The sequence below is a fragment of the Ceratotherium simum genome, chromosome 23 (assembly GCF_057802395.1).
Source record: "Ceratotherium simum simum isolate JZ-2026a chromosome 23, ASM5780239v1, whole genome shotgun sequence".
NCBI classification, from domain to species: Eukaryota; Metazoa; Chordata; class Mammalia; order Perissodactyla; family Rhinocerotidae; genus Ceratotherium; species Ceratotherium simum.
In genome coordinates, this window is record NC_141922.1 from 27,447,505 (window position 1) to 27,467,321 (window position 19,817).

The window sequence follows — 19,817 nt, forward strand, 5'->3', positions numbered from 1 at the left end:
TACTTAATAAATAGAAATGAAAATACTATTTAGATTGCTTAATCAATCTAAGACTTTCTTCTTTCTCTTTGTAGATTTTTGTTAACAAAATATTGGATAAATATACCTCTCTCCAATTCAGTGAACCTATTTACAGTCAGGACAATTTATCATCCTTCACACTTTTATTCATAACTAGTTTTCAATTAATGTTGAAAATATTGAGCTTGTGAACTTCAGGATGTAAAAATCACTCTCATTTTGATAAACGACATTAGAAAGCCATAATATGTATTTCACTGTGGTTATAATTGTACAATTTAGAATTTAAAGTCTATTTGCAAGATATTTTATTGATATGATTTTGCATGTGGTATATGCTCATCTTTTAAAATGCAAATTTCTCTTTTAGTGAAGACATGCGGCTCTAATCTTCAAGGACCGAGTGGAACCTTTACGTCTCCCAACTTTCCATTCCAGTATGACAGCAACGCACAGTGCGTCTGGGTCATCACAGCGGTGAATACAAATAAGGTAAGGGAAAACCATCTGTGGTAGAAAAGCGTAATCATAAAGACAAAGACAAAGAGATCATGAGGAAAGTGCAGTAAAGAAAATTCATAACTAAAGTATGATTTCTGCAATATTTCCTACTTATCCATTATATAAAACATAAACTTATACGAGAAATTGGAAAAGATAAATTTAAAGTAATAAATTTCTACTTCCAGTTCCTAACATATAAGTGACAACACATTAAAATTATAAATGAGTGTTTTCTGAGATACATTTTTGGAGGTTGTTAAGTGTATTATTTCTTTTTTAAAAAAGAAGCCATGAATAATAGCATTTTACTTTATATCTTTTCTGCTTGACATTTCATTCGGGTATATCATGTTTTTATACATAGCTGACTTTCCTTTCAATGTTTCTCTATTGCCATAGATCACACAGCTATTCTTTGTTATATAAGGTTGGTTTTAATGTGCTCTGCACTAATAGAGGATTCATGTTGTGGATATTTCAAAAGATTGGGTTATCATTCTATTTGACTCAAAACGAGTAATACATCTAAATATGTATGTGCCACAATACTTCAAACAAAATTATAATGGTGAATGAGTATAAGAGCAGCTGAAAAATTATCTAGTTTTCCTTTTCTACTCTCTCTGTCCTGCTTCTCCTTGTAAGAATATAGAAAGAACTAAAGAAGAAGACTCGAAATTCCTCTCAGATCATATGATACATTTTCTGGGTTGAATGAAGGAAAGTTTGCAGAGAGAGCCCATAAAACTGGGTCAGATTTAGTTCAAATACTGATTTAGAAATTACTAACTGATGACTTTAATCAAGTTATTTAACATTTTTGAAATTCAGTTTCTTTATAAAATGTGAATAATAAGAGCATGTTATTTCACAGTGTTGTGAGAAATACATGAGGTAATGCGTACAGAGTGCTCAATATAGTAAGTACTTAAAAACACATTAACTCATTGTTATTAAAGCGTATACTACCTCTCAGAATGTTTTAGGTTTTATATTCATAAAACCTAACCCTAAGAGCAGCAACCTTGTTTTAAAAATCAACTCAGTGGTCAATTACACTTGCCTTGTAGGAAAACCCTGATTTATGAATTAGAAGAACTAGGTCAAAAGCCTACTGTGCCCACAAACTACCTGTGTAAACTTGGGAAAATCACTAACCACGACCCACAGTTAGAATTATATTTTACGTTGTGGCCCAGTTCATTCCCGCTCACACACACAGTACCACAAAATAACATTTTCCTTTGCTGTATGAATGTGCTTCTCTATTTTTTATACTAATCTATTTATTTTAAAAATATTGGTCATGTCTCACTAAATCGGTTTCATGATTCACTAACAGGTTATAACACATAGTTTGAAAAATACTGTTGGAAGTTTTGCTTCCATAGATTATCACGTCAGAACACTTTTTGGAAGGCAATTGCTGACGTGAACCATAGGCACATAGCTCTCCTAGTAGGTATAAACCCCAATTAACCAAGATGCTTAATCCCTCAATATCTATAATTTTCTTCAGAAACCATTGCTCATGTTTTTCTTTTCATTCAATAACTTTAAAAGCAATCGTGGTGTTCTAAATGTCCAAAACAAATATATGGTTGGTAGAAAAAACTCTAAGATTTGAAACAGGATAAAACTGGATAGTTTCAAATCTGTCCATGTTATTAGTTGTACAATTTTAGGCAGGCCTGATCCTTGAGTTCTCAGAGCCACAGTTGTTTGTTTTTTTTTTCCCAACTATTAGAAATAATAATGCCATATCATAAAGATGTTTTACTGATTAGATAAGAAAATGTGAAATGTCTAATACAAAGTAGGATCAGGTTAAATGACATCTATTATTATTGCCAAATTTTGCCATCTTGTCAAGACATATGCTTCTCTTTAGTTATTTCTTAGAATTAGCTTATGTATTAATGCAGGAAAAAACATCACTACATACAATTTTTTTCCATATTTGATTATGTGGTTGAATAATTTATCAGTGATTGTGTCTTATACTAAAATATTAAACATTAAATTATAGTCCTTTTTACTGATTGGCTTATAAACATTGCCATTAAGCTTACTAAAAATAAAATATAATGATTGAGCGTTGCAATCTTACAGTAATATATATTTTTAAGATTATTTTATGCCCATTCCACAAGCTTCTGTAAGGTAATATTTCCTTGGGATTATAGCATTTAAATGATGTTAAAATATTAGAACTTGTACTTTAACTTGGTCTTTGAATTAATTGTTCTTCTTGTATTAAGATATGCATTTGATGTTGGTTCCATGTGTATAATAAACACTTTTCTGTCTTGACCTTTTCCTTAATTTCTATGAGGATAGTCTTCCTCAGTTTAGCTGGTCTAGTGCATTTGTCTTCAATCTAATGTGTGTATACCCCTTGGGGTACACACAATTCCCAGGGTGTACAAGGGGAATCTGGACATTGTTTTCAGATATTCCACTTTCTAACACTGTTCTGCCTGAAGACCTACCTCTATCTATTTGTTCTCCTTTATCCCTTTCCTTTTTGTGATTGCCTTTCACAGTTTTAAAGAAAGGCATATATTACCTTTCCAGCTGAAATATTAATATTTTATATTACTTGAGTGTATATAAAACTCCAGAGATCCAAAACAGGCAATTGCAGATGCATAGCTCCTGAGGGAGAGTCCTTGAGGACAAAGCAAAAAATAGATTCACTAAGAAATATTTGAAGGAGACAATACCTTATTTTATCCAAACAACAAACTTATAGAAAGGCCCATGTCTTCATCCATGTATCTATGTGTGTGTGCCTACCTGTGTGTATCTATCTATCTATCTATCTGTCTGTCTATCTATCTATCTATCATCCATCCACCTATTTTTTATCCATCTATCTGTATCTCTGTCTATCTTAGAACTAGAATTCACAATACATGGAAGTATATTATAGACAAATTTGAATTGAAACACAAAGTCTTACTTTTGAACAGAAAGAATTTCTGTTTTGTTTGATTGATTTTACAGTTTTTTCATTTATGATATACAGCGGACATTTTCTATAAATTAAATGAACTAGATGCAAGATTTTAAGGAAACTATATTTAAGGTATTTGTAAAATTCCAGTATAATAGAAATTGCATCCTTTGAAGCTATTCACACTTAGAATTGTTTTTTAAAAATAGATGTCTATTTAAAATTGTAGGAGACTGTAGTTTTCAAAATTCTTTGATCTATATGTGTACAGTTATTTGAAGGCTGTCTAGACCAGCATTGTCCAATAGAAATATAATGTGAGCCACATGTATAATTTAAAGTTTTCTAGTAGTTACATTTTTTAAAAGATGAAAGTAATTTTAATGTTATATTTTATTTAGTACCAATATTATAATTTTCGTTATCAGCATGAAATTTTAATTGCAATAATTTACCATATTTTTTTAATTCTAAATCTTTGAAATACGGAGTTTATTTAACACTTAAAAAACATCTCAATTCAGATGAGCCACATTTCAAGTGCTCAATAGCCACATGGTTTTGGTGGGTACCATGTTGTACAGGGAAAATATTGAACAGTTCCATCACCATAGAGAGTTTGACTGCTCTGCTTTAGAGAATATGAGAGGGATGGTGGTTGGTCTCGAGGAGAATAAACGCCCCATTGTAAGGGAATTACCTCAGGTGAGGTTTCTATGGGGGCTTCAAGAAAAGGGAAAAAGGGGTACTCCCATTGGCAAAGGTGACTCTGGAAGACTTGGGGTTTTAAAATTCTCAGCTTTATTCCAGAACATCCATAGTCTCTATTTCAAATTTAGAGATACCATTCCTTCTCAATTAATGCCCTAGTTTTCACATGAGAAATTGTGAGTCTATAAGTTCAGCTTATATTATAATTATGCAACTTGCGTAATTAAATTATGAGTATAGTTTTCAGCTATATCTGTCCAGTGCTACAGAGTTACCCTAGAAGGTCTCTTGTTCTCTGACCATGACTTAAACTGGAATTTTATTTCTTTCCAACTCCAGTGCAGTCATCAACAGCCTTCTCCCTCCGTAGTCCTTGTAGTCTTGGGTATGATAACCATCAAATGCGACAACCACTTGCCATGTCCCCTCAAACCTTGCCTTCAATATGTGTTTCATCCCAATCCAAAGAAGTAAATTAAATAATTGTTTATGTCATTTTCTACAGACCAGAAATTCTGATATGTCACTGCCAAAAAAGAAGCAAACCACTCCCAAAAATCCCTTCTTTGAGGGTCTATTTCTTGAGCTCTTCTTGATACCAAGGGGTATTTCAGTCAAGGTCTAGTCAGGAAAATATAACATAGATTAGTTATTTAAAACACAGGGAATTTAATTTGCAAGATTGTTATACAGATGTTTTAGTGTGGAAATAAGATTAATGTAGAAGCAATAACTGTATAAACAGACACCATCTTTCGACCTGGAGGAAGAAAGGAAAATATAGTATTACAGAATCTAAGAGTTTGTAATAGGGGCTTCATAGAATTGCAGCTCAAATTTCAAAGAAGGAAATACCCCATGCTTGGTGCTCAGACCTCTGAGGAAATAAATTTGAACCAGCAGGTTTAGGCAGACCCTAAAGCCAACTAGGAAAATAATCTGAGACATTTTATTTGCAGTGTCTCAACCCTATTATCAAAGAGCAGAATATAGAAGAGTTAGCTCAGGGTTAAGAGATAGTACATAAATAATTAGCACAGAATTGCTGTCAAATGATGTGGGAAAGCCTGCTGGTAGAGCTAGTTTAGGAGAAAACAAAAAATACAAGTTCAGTTTTAGATGTTCAGCTATATTTGAGATGTCTATTAGACTGGAGATCAGCTTAGATATAAAGTCTGGAGATCCAAAAGATAGTGATGGAGATAGAAATTTGTAAGCTGTCAGTGTGTAGATGTTATCTGAAGCCAGGAGACTGAATAAGATCACAAAATAAGTCTTAGAAGGAAAGTCAAAGTTAGAATAAACACCAGCAGATGAGCAGCTGGTAAAGGCTCATGAGTAGGGTACCTAATTGAAAATATGTTTGTATGTTTTTGTGTGTATTTCTCTTGTTGCATTTTTATATAATTGAAGACCTTACCCTTATCAGATGTATGGTTTGCAAATATCTTCTCCCAATTGTTAGGTTGTCTTTTCATTTTGTTGATGGTTTCCTTTGCTGTGCAGAAGCTTTTTAGTTTGATGTAGTCCCATTTGTTTATTTTTTCTATTGTTTCTCTTGCCCGGTCAGATGTGGTGTTTGAAAAGATGTTGCTAAGACCGATGTCGAAGAGCGTACTGCCTATGTTTTCTTCTAGAACTTTCAGTTTCAGGTCTTACATTCAAGTCTTTAATCCATTTGGAGTTAATTTTTGTGTATGGTGTAAGATAAGGGTCTACTTTCATTTTTTTGCATGTGGCTATCCAGTTTTCCCAACACCATTTGTTGAAGAGACTTTCTTTTCCCCATTGTATGTTCTTGGCTCCTTTGTCAAAGATTAGCTGTCCATAGATGTGTGGGTTTATTTCTGGGCTTTCGATTCTATTCCATTGATCTGTGTGTCTGTTTTTGTGCCAGTACCATGCTGTTTTGGTTACTATAGCTTTGTAGTATATTTTGAAATCAGGGAGTGTGATACCTCCAGCTTACACAACATCCATCTGTTCCCCATTCTTTATAAATCTGAGGAGCTGCCCCTCTCCCATTCTGGGTGGGATTGGAGGCGACTTCAGTCAAGGCACCCTGTCCTAACCTCTTCACTTTCATCTGCCCAGAAGATATCATATAGTTGTGTGTTGGAGCTGACTTTTAGCAGCTCTTGAGAGCTGATTGTTAGTTTATCAGGAATATAGCAATCTGATTGGTAAGCGTAGCCAATATTAACATGTAAATTATCTAAACGTAAATTTAATAAATTATTTTAAGAAGAAAGGTAATAATTACCTATTTATGAAACATCATTTCATAAGTATTATGCTGCATGTTACTATTAGCTGTGCTCTTGAGCTTATATACATCTGTTTTGTCCATATGATGGAACTACAATATTATGATGCGTTGCTGTACATCTTTCCCAACTCTGCGTTCAGTCACATTGGCAGCTTGAGATTGGACACAGTGGGAGAATTTACTCTATCAAAGTTGGCAAACACTGCAAATCAGAGCTTGATTTATTTATTTTTGTTAATTGTGTAGATGTTGAAAGTGATAGAGAAAATGTTAATAATGCAGATTAAATTTCAAAGTGTGTTGTGTCTGTAGTTCTTGCATTGTAAATGGCACAAAAAATTTGAGGAACTCTTCTTCCAGTATTCGAAAACTATTATGTTATTCAGTACTGAAGTCATTCATATCATTGACAAACATATGATGTTCCAACATATGTATTCATTTTTATAACTGTGTTTTACTAGTTAACATTAATGAAACTGGCAACCAACATTTGTCTGAGAACCACACTCATTAATTCATCAATTGCAACTGTAAGTTGGCTACAGATATAAAAATTTGGCAAAAAAATCAGTTAAAGCACTCTATAAGAATCAGTTGACTATGTGGAATTAAAAGCAAGGTTATTGTATATTTGTTATTATTTGTAAATCATGTGTTACATATCCTTTATAACAGTAAATTTTTTTTATGAACATATGTTTTTTTCCATGAGCCAGTTGTTAACCATTTATCAGTATACACTGATGTTATGTGACCCAAGCTAGGTCAGTCCATTTCTTTTAGGACCTTGAGAAAATGGCGCACACTGAAAAAAACACTTGAGTTGATTTATCAGAGAGACCTTCAGAATAATAGTAAATAACAACAGTTAATGTCTATTGAATGCTTATTATACACTAAGGTATTGTTCTTAACTCTTGTATATAATATTTAATTTGAGCTTTTCAACAACCCTACGATGTAGGTACAAGTATTATTTCCATTTTTCAGATAAGGAAAGAGATTAGGAAAGAAAGTAATAATGCTGATGTCTCCAGGATGTCAGTAATTCTCACAACTGAGAAAATAAAATCCATTGGGAGGTTAGTAATGAAAGATTAAATTAACCGAGCATAGAAGAATATACTTCAGAGAGAATACAGACAGGCACCTGAGGTTTACTTCAGTTTAGATTATAACTCGCACTAGTGAGTTAGTGAGTTAAGTGTCAGAAGAAATAAAATTGATCATCTAAAGAATAAGAATTGACTATGGCTTTAAAAAAAAAATGTTGGGTAACACCATCCAAAAGCACAATTGTTTTTGTATTTCAAGATTATGAATGTTTAATTTGTTTCTACATTTGGCTCACATTCACACCTTATGATTCAGAGATTATTTACTATGATCTAAATATATTAGTAAAGAAAGTCAATGAACCGGCATGATTTTAAGTGTATATATCTAAGAACTCACTTTGGATGTTTCTGACTTATTTATAAATAACTAAATTATAAATAACTTTTTCTTATTATTCTATTTAGAATAATGCATGGACAGAGTTGAGATCTAAGCGTCAAAAGCCTTGAATTCTTGTGCAGGTCATTTCACCTCTCTGAATCTCAGTTTTCCCGTCTCTAAAGCAGGAATAATCATGACTGCCCTGGCATGTCATAAGAATGTTGGAGGATCACACAAAGTAGTAAAGCAAACAGCACTTTGTATATTGGAAATTATGTTGTAAATTTAAGGTATTATAGATCCTTATTATTTATACTATCCCTTATTCCAAAGATGGTTTTCAGCGGATGATAGCATCAAATAGACCATCATCCGTATGTTGAGACATGTTGAGTGATTAAAGATGTTAAAGCATAAAAATAGTATCGAGCTCATAATGGGTGCCCAGTTAACATTTGTTATATAAATAAAAGAACTGACAGATAAAAATAATCAATGTATATGGAATATGGGAGAACTTATTAGTCATTTTGATCCAGCATAGTTTAAAATTAGTGCACAGTGGATTGCAAATATTTTGTTGGCATTTATACTGCTTTATAAATAAATGTTTACTGTATTTATAATATATTAAATAATATTTATACATGTAGAGCTATCATAAAACATACTTATTGGGTTTTTCATATATTTCTGATAAAATTTTACTATAACATTTCATATTATCCTGATACATAGATTTAGTTTCTGTTGATGGGAGTTTCTCTCCTTACCTTTTCATGGACACCTGTCCCAAACTTAAATGCAGGTAAAGAAGGGCAACCTTTTCTAGTAGGAGATGATATCCCTTTGTAGGCAGACCATTCCATTCTTCTCTTTATTTTTAAAATAAATAGTCAAGGTCAATTTTATAATGTGGTAAAAATAAATAAATTGTGAAATAGTTCATTCATATATTCACTATAGCATTTAAGCCCACAGTTTTTGTTTAGACCCGTAAAATACCCATTCACTGCTCTTCCCCGTAAACTCTTCAGGCATCAGAATACACCCTTGACTTCCACTCATAACACTGTCATCAGAAGCATTTCCATCTTGTCACTGTTCCTATTACTGCAGCTAGCCTTTTGCCACTTCATTTAGCTTGCGTACTTACAGGCACTAGTTCTTTATGCCAAATAGTCGGAGTTTTGGGACCTGTGCCAAGCTTCAGTGCCAGGTCTGAGACCTCAGCCAGGCATGGAGAGTGTCACTTTTCTGCAAACTGCAGCTGTCTTTTCTGCAAAAAGTAGACCCAAGACAAGGATTTATATGCAAGTGATATATTAAGAAACTCTGCCTAGGAAACTATTAAGGGAATGGGAGAGCAGGATAGGAAAGAAGTAGTTAAGCAAGGGTGCAATTTCAGGCAAAATCCAAGCCACAGCCTGATCCTATGCAGTGTAAATTACACCTGCGACTTTGTCCCAACTCAAAGCAAAGGAGCTGGGCTCTCTTACTTCTACATCCCATAATCATAGGCTAAGGGTTACCCAAAGTGTTCTTATGGCTTCGTCTCCATCACAGCATCCTTCTACCTCCTCTCTGAGAGATGCAGGTTCCCGCACACATTCCATGCTAGACACCCCAGATGGGAAACCGAAGCCGTGTTTGAGTGGTGGCGTGCTGGGCTGTGCCAGGACAGAGAACAGACACGCATACAACACACATGCCATGCCGCCCCTCCCTGCCCACTCATTGGCCAGGGCATGCTTGTCTGCACACATCAGCTCAAACAATAAAGGCCAGCGGATGGGAAAAAAAAAGACCTTCAGGGCTCATGTGTGGACAAAGCGTCTCCCATGGCCTGAAAGCTGTCTCCAGAAGACTTAACAGTTAAAGGCATGTAGAGGCAAACGAATATGGAAGATAGCAAACAGATAACAGAAAGAACAAGAAGCATCCATGGGGTTCTGGATGGAGCACTGACAGTGTCCACTATAGTGGAGTAGGAATAAGGGAGCAAACCTGAGGCAGCAAGCTCAGAGATAAATTGAAATCCAAGCCAGGTCGGCAGTCTTACCAAGTCATGTCTTAGAAAGAGCCTAGGAGTGAAGTGCAGATTTTGATATAAATCAGTAGGATGGAAATCAGGGAAACCGACTAGAAGATTTCCCAAGCCAAGGAAAGTGGCTGCAGTCACCATTTGTAGGATTATCCCAGCCTTGAAATAGGGGAACTCTCGAAGATGCTGACCTTTATTTCCCCTCCTCTTGACTGAATCACACCTGTTATAGCACTTCTTAACTACTCCCAGCCCCTGCCAATGGGACCTGTCCTTTTGTCAAAATGGTTTATTTAGTTGCAATATTTTATTTAAAGATTTTATTTATTCAGTTTTTTCCCCCCAAAGCCCCAGTAGATAGTTGTATGTCATAGGTTCACATCCTTCTAGTTGCTGTACGTGGGACTCGGCCTCACGTTGGACGGAGAAGTGGTGCCTCGGGGCGCTCCCGGGACGCTCCCGGGATCCGAACCCGGGCCGCCAGCATCAGAGCGCGCGCACTTAACCGCTAAGCCACGGAGCCGGCCCCAAAGTACTGAAAGGATTATCCCTGGATAGAGGACTAGAGTGATTTTCCCCCTTTACTTTTATGCTAACAGATAATTCTGTGTTAAATTTCAATAATACATGTTGTGTTTTATAATAAAAATGTATTTTAAACAATAATAAATTAATAAAAGGAGAAACATATAAGTATAGAGTGATTGACATCCTTGACTACTTCCTGCTTCTTGAAACTTTCTCTTCCCCTGGCTTCTCTATTCCCTCATTTCCTGAATTTTCCTCTACCTTTTCAGTCTTTTCCCAGTACTCATCTTCCTGTGCTATCCTCTTAAAATTCACTGTTCCTCCATGTTCTGAATTCAAACATTTTTCATTCTATATTCTTCTCTTCTTCCTTCACATATCTAAATACAAATGAATTGATTATGGCTCATTAATGAATTTGATTATAGCTCATTAATATGCCTCAAAGTTGCTTAACTCTCTCTCACCCAGATTTCCTTATTTCTCCTTTGGGTTATTGACCAACTTCCCATCTAGTGAATCTTCGTGTCATTTTACTGCCTACCCCACGCCTATTGACTCTCCAGACAAATCCAGTGTGACATTTTATTCTGAAATGTTAAAATATTTAAATAGATTCGCATAGCTTCCTGGATGAAGTCATTGACAACCTGCACTATTCTTATCTTTCTAGGTCAATACCATAACACTCTACTTCATGCCAATACGTTACTCAACCCTGTAGTTTGGGGACATGTTGCTCCTTGTTTGAGGAATATGCTTCCCCATTTTGTTTGCACCTCTCTGAACGTGTGACCTTGTTTTTTCTCGGCCATTCTCTAGGACTCAATTCATGTTTTACCTTTTCATGGAAGTCTTTCCTGTCCTCCCTCCTAGATTGGCTTAGGATCCTACTCTGCCTACTGGCTCACCAGTCATCATATTATATTGTAATTATCTGTTTACTCATTTATTTTTCTTAGTTTGACCCTTAAGAACAAAAACCATGTTTGAATCTTAGCATCCTTAACAGCTAGTACAGTAGCTGTCATGTGGGAGTTTTTCAAATGCATATTTGTTGAAAGAACTGATTAAATATTCTCAAGTAAAAATCTCACTGGTGTCTTTGCATGTTCGTTAGCTTTTCCTAGGATCTTCTCTGATTCTTATAAAAAAAGGAGGTAAAATATGCAAAAGACAAAGTATTTTTAGTTTTCCTTTTTTTACACTAGTCCTCCACCGGTAACCACTGGATGTCCTTACCAATTTATCCTCAATATTGTAATTGTTTTTGAATGACATGCATAATCAGAGCTGTCCTACATGATAATTAGATATAAATATTAAGTGATTCACATAAGTGGTGGCAATTGGTATACTTTATACAGCCAATTACAGTCTTTTGGGGGTTAACATAGGAGAGGAAAATGAGAGACTGGACAAAGAAATACTTAATTAAAAGTATCAGGATATTCAGACTTATCAGTTAGGATCAGGTTTGGTTGTCAGTAACAGAAAACTCATAACAAGAGAAACTTAAACAAGATAGGTATGTGGTCCAAGATTCATGGTGGCTCTGCTCTAGAAATTCCTCAGGGACATAGGCTAACTCACTACTCTACCATCTCCGGGGTATGTTGTTGCTCTCAAGTCTCAGTATTGTGTCTCAGGTTCGTGCATGGTGTCTCACACATTCCAGACAGCAGCTTGGGGAAAGTGATAAAGAAGAAGGAGAGCAAGGGACAAATGCAAGCTATTCCTTTTTTTTTTTTTTTTTTTTTTACGAGGAAGATCAGCCCTGAGCTAACATCTGTGTTAATCCTCCTCTTTTTGCTGAGGAAGACCGGATCTGAGGTAACATCTATTGCCAATCCTCCTCCTCCTTTTTTTTTTTCCCCAAAGCCCCAGTAGATAGTTGTATGTCATAGCTGCACATCCTTCTAGTTGCTGCCTGTGGGACGCAGCCTCAGCATGGCCGGAGAAGCGGTGCATGGGTTAGCGCCTGGGGTCCAAACCCGGGCCGCCAGTAGTGGAGCGTGCGCACTTAACCGCTAAGCCACGGGGCCGGCCCCAAGCTATTTCTTAAGAAAGCTTCCTGGAATCTGCTACAAAACACTTCCACTTTTTTTTTTTCCCCATAACTTAGCAACATGGTCATACTCAGCTATAAGAGAGATGGAAAATATAGTCTTCACTTAGGGTAACTTGGTAGTTAGAACCAGGTACCATGGAAGAAGGGGTAATGGGGTGTTTGGTAAAGGCATGACTATCTCCATTACTCAGATTTAGTCCAAAATTGATGAGTGAATAAGGAATATTCCTGTTTAAGAACTGCCTAGGAAGAAGACAGATATTAGGAAAACAACAGTATTAATAATATTAATACTGTATTATTGATATTATTAATAACAACATTAAAATGGATATGAATTGAGTGCATATGTCAGGCAATATTCTAAGCTCTTTTTAATATATCATCTCACTTAATCTTCTCATTAACTGTTTGAAGGAGTTACTATCATTGTGTCCAATTTATAGGTGCAGAAGCAAGTTTAGAGAATGTAAGTGACTTGTCTAAATTTTAAGGGTAAGTGGCCACACTAAGGAATGTAAGAGTTATGATAAGTTGGATGGTATTATGATGGTGATGGTTTTATTGCTACTCTAACACATTATTATAAATGTTGTGGCTTAAAACAACAGACATTTATTATCTTACAGTTCTATGGGTCAGAAGTCCAGCACGGGTCTCACTGCAATAAGATTAAAGTGTCAGCAGGCTGTGTCCCTTTCTGGAGGCTCTAGGGAAGAACGTTTCTTGTTTATTCATGTAGTATGCAGAATTCAATTCCATGTGGTTGTAAGACCAAGGTCCCCAGGTTTTTTGCTGGTTCTCAGCTAAGGGCCATTCCCAGCCTCTTTTCTCCATCTTCAAATCCAGCAAAGGCAGATCTAGTACTTCTGATGTCACATTTCTCTGGCACGCTATTCTGCCTTCCTCTTCTACTTTTTCTTTTTTTTTTTTTTTTTTTTTGGTGAGGAAGATTGACCCTGAGCTAACATCTGTTGCCAATCTTCCTCTTTTTGTTTGAGGAAGATTGTCACTGAGCTAACATCTGTGCCAGTCTTCCTCTGCTTTGTATGTGGGATGCTGTCACAGCATGGCCTGATGAGTGGTATGTAGGTCCATGCCCAGGATCCAAACCTGTGAACCCTGGGCCGCCAAAGTGGAGCATGCGAACTTAACTGTTACATTCCCAGGCCAGCCCTCCTCTTCTACTTTTCAGGACTTGTGTGATTAGATTGGGCCCACCTGGGTAGTCTAGGATAAACTTTCTATCTCAAAGTGCGCAACCTAGTCACATCTGCAAATCTCTTTTAACATGTAAGGTAACATACTCACAGGTTCCCTGGTAAGGCATAGATGTCTTTAGGAGGCCATTATTCTGTCTCCATTATTCTGTCTCAGGTGAGAATGAGAAGGGGCAAGGAAATTGAAGAGCAGAGGACTTTTAAGGGATGATGTCTTCATAGGGGAAGTTCTGTCCAGCAAAGGAGACAAAGAACTCTAGTATCCAAGACATACAAAGTGACAAAAGCAAATTTTGAAATCTTGACTTATGTCTCACTCTGTCCCTTTTTCTTCCCAGAGGGATCCCTTTATCCCTAGACAGATTTAAATATCATTTAATTATTCAAAAATTCCATACCATTCCCATTTCACACCTTTCACTCCCTATCCCCAGTGTTTAAGGATTATATTTCTACTTATGGACAGAGGAAGATATATGGAAAGCCTTCACGCCCAGAGAAGCTCCTCAGCATTTCTCGCTAGCCACTTGGGTTGGTCAGAAAATACTCTTCTGATATTTAAGTGGTTTAAGAAATGGGTGGTTCTAAGAAAATTAAATGAATTAATATTAATACACACAAAGGGAATAGAAACATTGATGTACATCTTCAGTTGTCAGTGTAGGAGCATGTATCCTGATAAGGTAATTTTGAGACACACTATTTTATTCAAGCAGAACATTCCTTTCCTGCTTCCCAAACTCCTCGTCTAACCATCACTCTGTCTTTAATGGTGAAAAACACAGGCAAAAAAGGAGAGGCAGTAAAATGGAAAATAGGTAAAGGAGAATCTTTTGTGTAAAAGAGACATCAAAATGTCTTCAAACTAAACTATTATTACTTCTATTAATTAAGGGCCAGCCCTATTATTCATCATTAATGTCAAGTAAGAATTATGAAATGAGAAGACTTCTTCCCTAACAATGAGAAAGGAAGAGATGGTTATGAGTGAGAGTGTAGAAAAGTGTCTGGCATGCAATAAATATTTAACAAATATTTGCTGTTGTATAGCTTGTATAAATCTCTATCAGTATATGCAAATATTGTGTGCAATTTCATATTATAGGAATCACCTAAATGCAATTATATAATGAATTATAGTTTATTTCGTTACTTTAGTGAAACAATTCTCAAATAGTTATTTATAACTTACTATGTGCAAGACACTGTAATGGCTTTAAAAATATTTAAGCTGAGTTTATTCATGACTTACGAATCATTTTTTATAACTTTTTAAACAGCTTATAGTATAGTATATAGTATAGTATAGTTTTTCAGATTATATCTTTTTTATTTCTGTGAGTTTTAACTTTTTAAAATCTGTTTTTCTGGTTATGATCATCGTTTTTCTGATATATATTTTTGTAAATGAAGGCATGGAGAGGTGTAAAGAAACAACATAAAAGCATTCTTCTTTGGATAGAATATATATTTATTCTAGGAGGCATTATATTTCTCTTATTCTTCAAATACTATTTTAACAACTTATTTCTTCATCACATGTATTTTAGTTAATTCTATAATTGCATGCCCAATATTCTGTATTGCAATTTTGCTAAAGTTAGATGCAGCTTCATTTTAACATCTTGAAAACTGAAGCAACATACAGTTTTTTTACAACACGAGAGTTTAATACTCCTAATAATAATCATTGACTTTCAGCATTCTACTTTCTCTTGAAGATGAGGTATCACTTGTGGCACAGTTTAGAGTAAAAAGTAAATATTCTGATTCTTTTCTATATTTTCTATCCTTAGTGCTAACATTTCCTCATAGTCTAATATACAAATACAAAAAGTGCCTATGTGTATACAAATATACATATTGCATAATGGTATAATGCAATTATAACTTAACTTATCTGGGCTTCTGTTTTCTCAATAGTAAAATAAAAATAATAATGCCTTCCTCATAGGGCCCTTGGAAGGATTATATGAGATAATACATGAAATACACTTAGAACAGAGTCTGGAATATAGTAAAGGTTAAAAAAAAGTTAGCAATAATAGTAAGTAGTAGTATTACTACCACTGCAACTACACTTACCACCACCAGCACCACCACTGCATTCCAGAGTGTACTGAGGCATAATGCCTCCGGCCACTGTTTGAGCTTAGCTTCCTGCTGAGCAGATAACACATGCTTTCAGGCATTTCAGAACTTGAAATATCCTTGTGGAGACTCCCTGCTGATATTAGTCATCAGAAGCCATTAGCAGATGCTTCTAAGAAGTCAGAATAGACTGCCAAGAGAGCTTGAAAAAGGAACGGAGAGAGCTGTGAGCTTTTGCTTCCTGCCCCTGAGATATTTTACTGCAGAGTAGAATGTTATCTTAATGACAACCTTAGAGTTAGTGAGAGCCATGGTCACCATTCTGGGACATAATTTCCTGCTCTAGCTGCCCAGCACCTCAACAACAGCTGCAGCTACATAGTGAGGAGAGAGGAGGGCAGTATTGTACCTGTGTATCCAACTCTTACCCTTCCTAGTATTATAGCTCTTTGGGCTTCTGGAATCTCCAACCAATGTGGAGGAGATTCACTTGGATGATTCGATTATCCTCATACAACCAGAGTCACATAGGATACATATCATCAAAGTATACAATTCTGTCTAATCCCTTTGCTTAGCATTGCGTATTTTCCAGGAGGGGGTCAGCCCCCTCCTGACCTAACAGCTTAACCACTCACGTTGTGTGATACCAGGGATAAGGATAAAAGGGAGGGAGCAAAATCTGCAGATGTAGGATGTAGTAACTGTACCCTTTTTCTGTTAGAATCTCTTCCATATCCTCCATATAAACTTTCAGTCTGTGATGATCTCTAGCATCCAAGAGCAACTGTATAAGACTTCACATATCTTGGAGTGATCAGAGGAATACCGATATAATAAACCCTAACTTTTCCTGGGATATCCTACATTTTCAATGAGTAGAAAGCTGGGTCTACAATAGATTAAAAAATGAAAAAGACAAATTTCCTGACTTCAGGAAGCTTCCAGCTAGTGATTTAAATAGAAAAGAGTAAATACAGAAATTAACAATCACAACTTGAAGGAAATACTTGGGGTGAAATAAAAGGGAGCCTGTTTAGCATTGTCAGTGAAGACCTTTCAGAGCAAGTGAGATTTAAGCCAATATTGAAGGATGATAAGGGACTACCAATGCAAAGAGGAGAGTGTCTGGGACAGAAGAAAAAGTGCTTGTAAAGGTCCGTGAAGACCCTGATGTCTTCTAGAAACTAAAGAGATGACAGGGATTCTGTGGTATAGTGGGTAAGGAGGACAATGGAAGAAATGAAGGCTGTAGAGATGAATAAGGCCCAGATCATGCAGGGCCCTCTGGGATCCATCAAAAAAATATAACGAGAAGCTATTGATAAGCACAATACCCAAACAGTTGCTCTCCATTCAGATTTCTCTCAAATGTCACCTTCTCTCTATCTCCATCACTAACCACCTTCATCACTCTCTAGCCCCTTGCTTTATTTTTCTATATAACACTTATGAGTATTTCAAGGCTTTATATTATATGACATTGTATTATATGCTACTTTCTATATTTTGTATGCTTTTGCAATGGAGGGAGGAACTAGAATAGTGCTGGTAAAGAGTAGGCTCTAAATACATATTTATAGAATTAATTAAATAAATTAAGAGTTTTTAAGTGGAGGACTTACATTATCTGATTTGTGTTTCAACATAACATCCAAAACTTAAAATAGAGGCTTATTAATTGAAGAGCAGTTCACAAAACAGGAAACAATAGTATGACTACCTCTCCCCACTCATCCCAATAACTAACCCCAAAAAGTATTCATCCATGGACTAGGAATCTTTCTCCCTCAATAGCTGTGGCAAGCAATAGATTCAATGGCAAATAATTCCTCTTGTACCCTAATTTCTTGGGCTCCTACCTAAATTGCTTATTCAGGAAGATAATTTTGGAGGTAAAGAAGGTCTTCCATAGACATTAACTGATAAAGATACATTAATTAATGACTATACTTGAAGAGATTACATAAGCAAAAATAAAGTTAACAACTGTAAATTGTAAATTGAGACTGTAATTATAAACTGAGGCACTAAATCTTGCATCCTTCCTCTTTGGTGTCATAAGAAAAATAATAAGGATATACTGAGAATGAGAATTAGAACCCACTGCGTGGTTCATTATATATAAAAGTGTATATGATTCTCACTACCATGGTTGTGTGTTTAATCATTTTGAACTAATCTCATTTTTTCAAGAAAGCTCCAAGCTAAAGATTCTCTGTATAAAAATAGATATAGATGGATAAATGGAGAGATAGATAGATATCCTGGATCAGGCTGACCCCACTACTAATGAGGGACAAAACCAGCAAAAGATTCCTTTTTATCAAAGTCACTTTAATGAGCCTCATTTAGAGGGAGAAGTCAAGATGGCGGCGTAGGCAGACTCTGAACTCACCTCCTCCCGTGGACACAGTCAATTTACAGCTACTCGTGGAAAAATTACCCCTGAGACAGGACTGAAAACTGGATAAGAGGAACTCCTGCAACAAAGGACAATCCTAATTGAGGTGGAAGAGGCAGAGACTCCCTTCTGGAGAGGAAAAAGGCCGCCTTCACAAGCCGCAGCGCCTCACAGCCTCCCGGGAGCAGCCCACAGGTCCACAGCCTCCCTGGAGGAGTGGGGCCCTGAGCCGGGAGCGCCCCCGCTGTGTGCATTTTGTGGACCCAGCACAATCCAGACAAGTGGCAGAATATCTGACTTTGCCTGCTACTAAAGCATTGGGGAGTACCCCCAGAAAAGCTGGTTCACAAAGAAATTAAAACCGGCTCTTAAAGGGCCCACACACAAACTCACCCGTTTGAGAAAGCAACCTAAAATCACCAGAAAGAAAGGTGCACAGTGCTTTGGTGAAAAGAGACTCACCTGATAGACCCTGAGTGCATCTTGGTGAGAGGTGAGACCTCTCAGGGACTGGGACATTGGTGGTGGCCATTGTTGTGGCCTGGTGTGGGCGTGCTGACACAGAGGCCATTGGAGTTCTCCCTGAGGCCTGCTAGCCCAGGTCTGCCTCACCCACTAGAGCACCAATTTATCCAGCTCAGCCAGGGCATGCAGCCCACCCTAGAGAATGGCCCCACCCAACAACAAGCCCTCAGGCAACTTGTGGGCCTGCATAGATTGGTGACTGAATTCTCTGCAGCCTGGTGACTGAGCCCACTTCAGTGGGGCAGGGCATGCACAAGGAGCGGGTGGAGAGTGTAGGGTGGTGGTGGAGTGTGCGGGGCTCCCATCGTGGAGAGACTGGGTCCACTTCAGGAGGTCAGGGCGCACACACGGGGCAGGACTGTGTTGACTGTGTGTGTGGACCTGTGGGCGGCAGGGCTTATCAGCTGCAGAAGACTTGTGCTTCTCAAAGACCCACATAGGGGAGTTTGCCACACCTTCCAAAGCCTGAAACAATTGGGTGCTCCTGTGCCTGAGGCCAGCCCCACCCAGCTCCCAGCTGCAATCTCAGAGAACAGACAAGAGACCTAAAGGCTGGAGGCTTATAGCAAATGCAAGCCCCTGAACGTAACAACCTGCCACGCTGGGGTCCTACTCCCTTAAAAGAAATACTGCAACACAAATGTGGTATTAGAACTTGCAGCCAACTGTGTTGGGGCTCCCCACACCTGATAAAGAGACTGAAGGGCCCACAACAACTACAAGCAGCTGAGCATTACAACAGCTGGCCAGGAGCATAACTCGGCCTACCTGGGTGCCTAGAGGGAGAGCAAACAGGCCACAACAGAAGGACACACGAAGCCCACATATGGGTCAGCCCTGGAACATTGAGAACTGAGGGAAGCGCACTGCAGGACTCCTAAGGCATCACTTATATAAGATAACCTATCCAACAGCAGGAGATGTAGCTGGCCTACCTAATACGTAGACACAAGCACAGGGAAAGAGGCAAAATGAGGAGGCAAAGGAATGCATTCCAAGTAAGGGAACAGGACAAAACCCCAGAAAA

At 37.1% G+C, this 19,817-nt stretch overlaps 1 protein-coding gene across 4 annotated transcripts in view; it reads left to right on the forward strand.

Moving 5' to 3' along the window:
- Nucleotides 1-19,817, forward strand: part of CSMD3 (CUB and Sushi multiple domains 3) — a 1,195,693-nt gene that overhangs the window by 585,295 nt on the left and 590,581 nt on the right. For all 4 annotated transcript variants that reach the window (XM_004431279.3, XM_087447535.1, XM_004431280.3 and 1 more), the window contains one exon: nt 392-513. In XM_004431279.3, the coding sequence (XP_004431336.2) occupies nt 392-513 (122 nt within the window). The remainder of the gene's footprint in view (nt 1-391; nt 514-19,817) is intronic.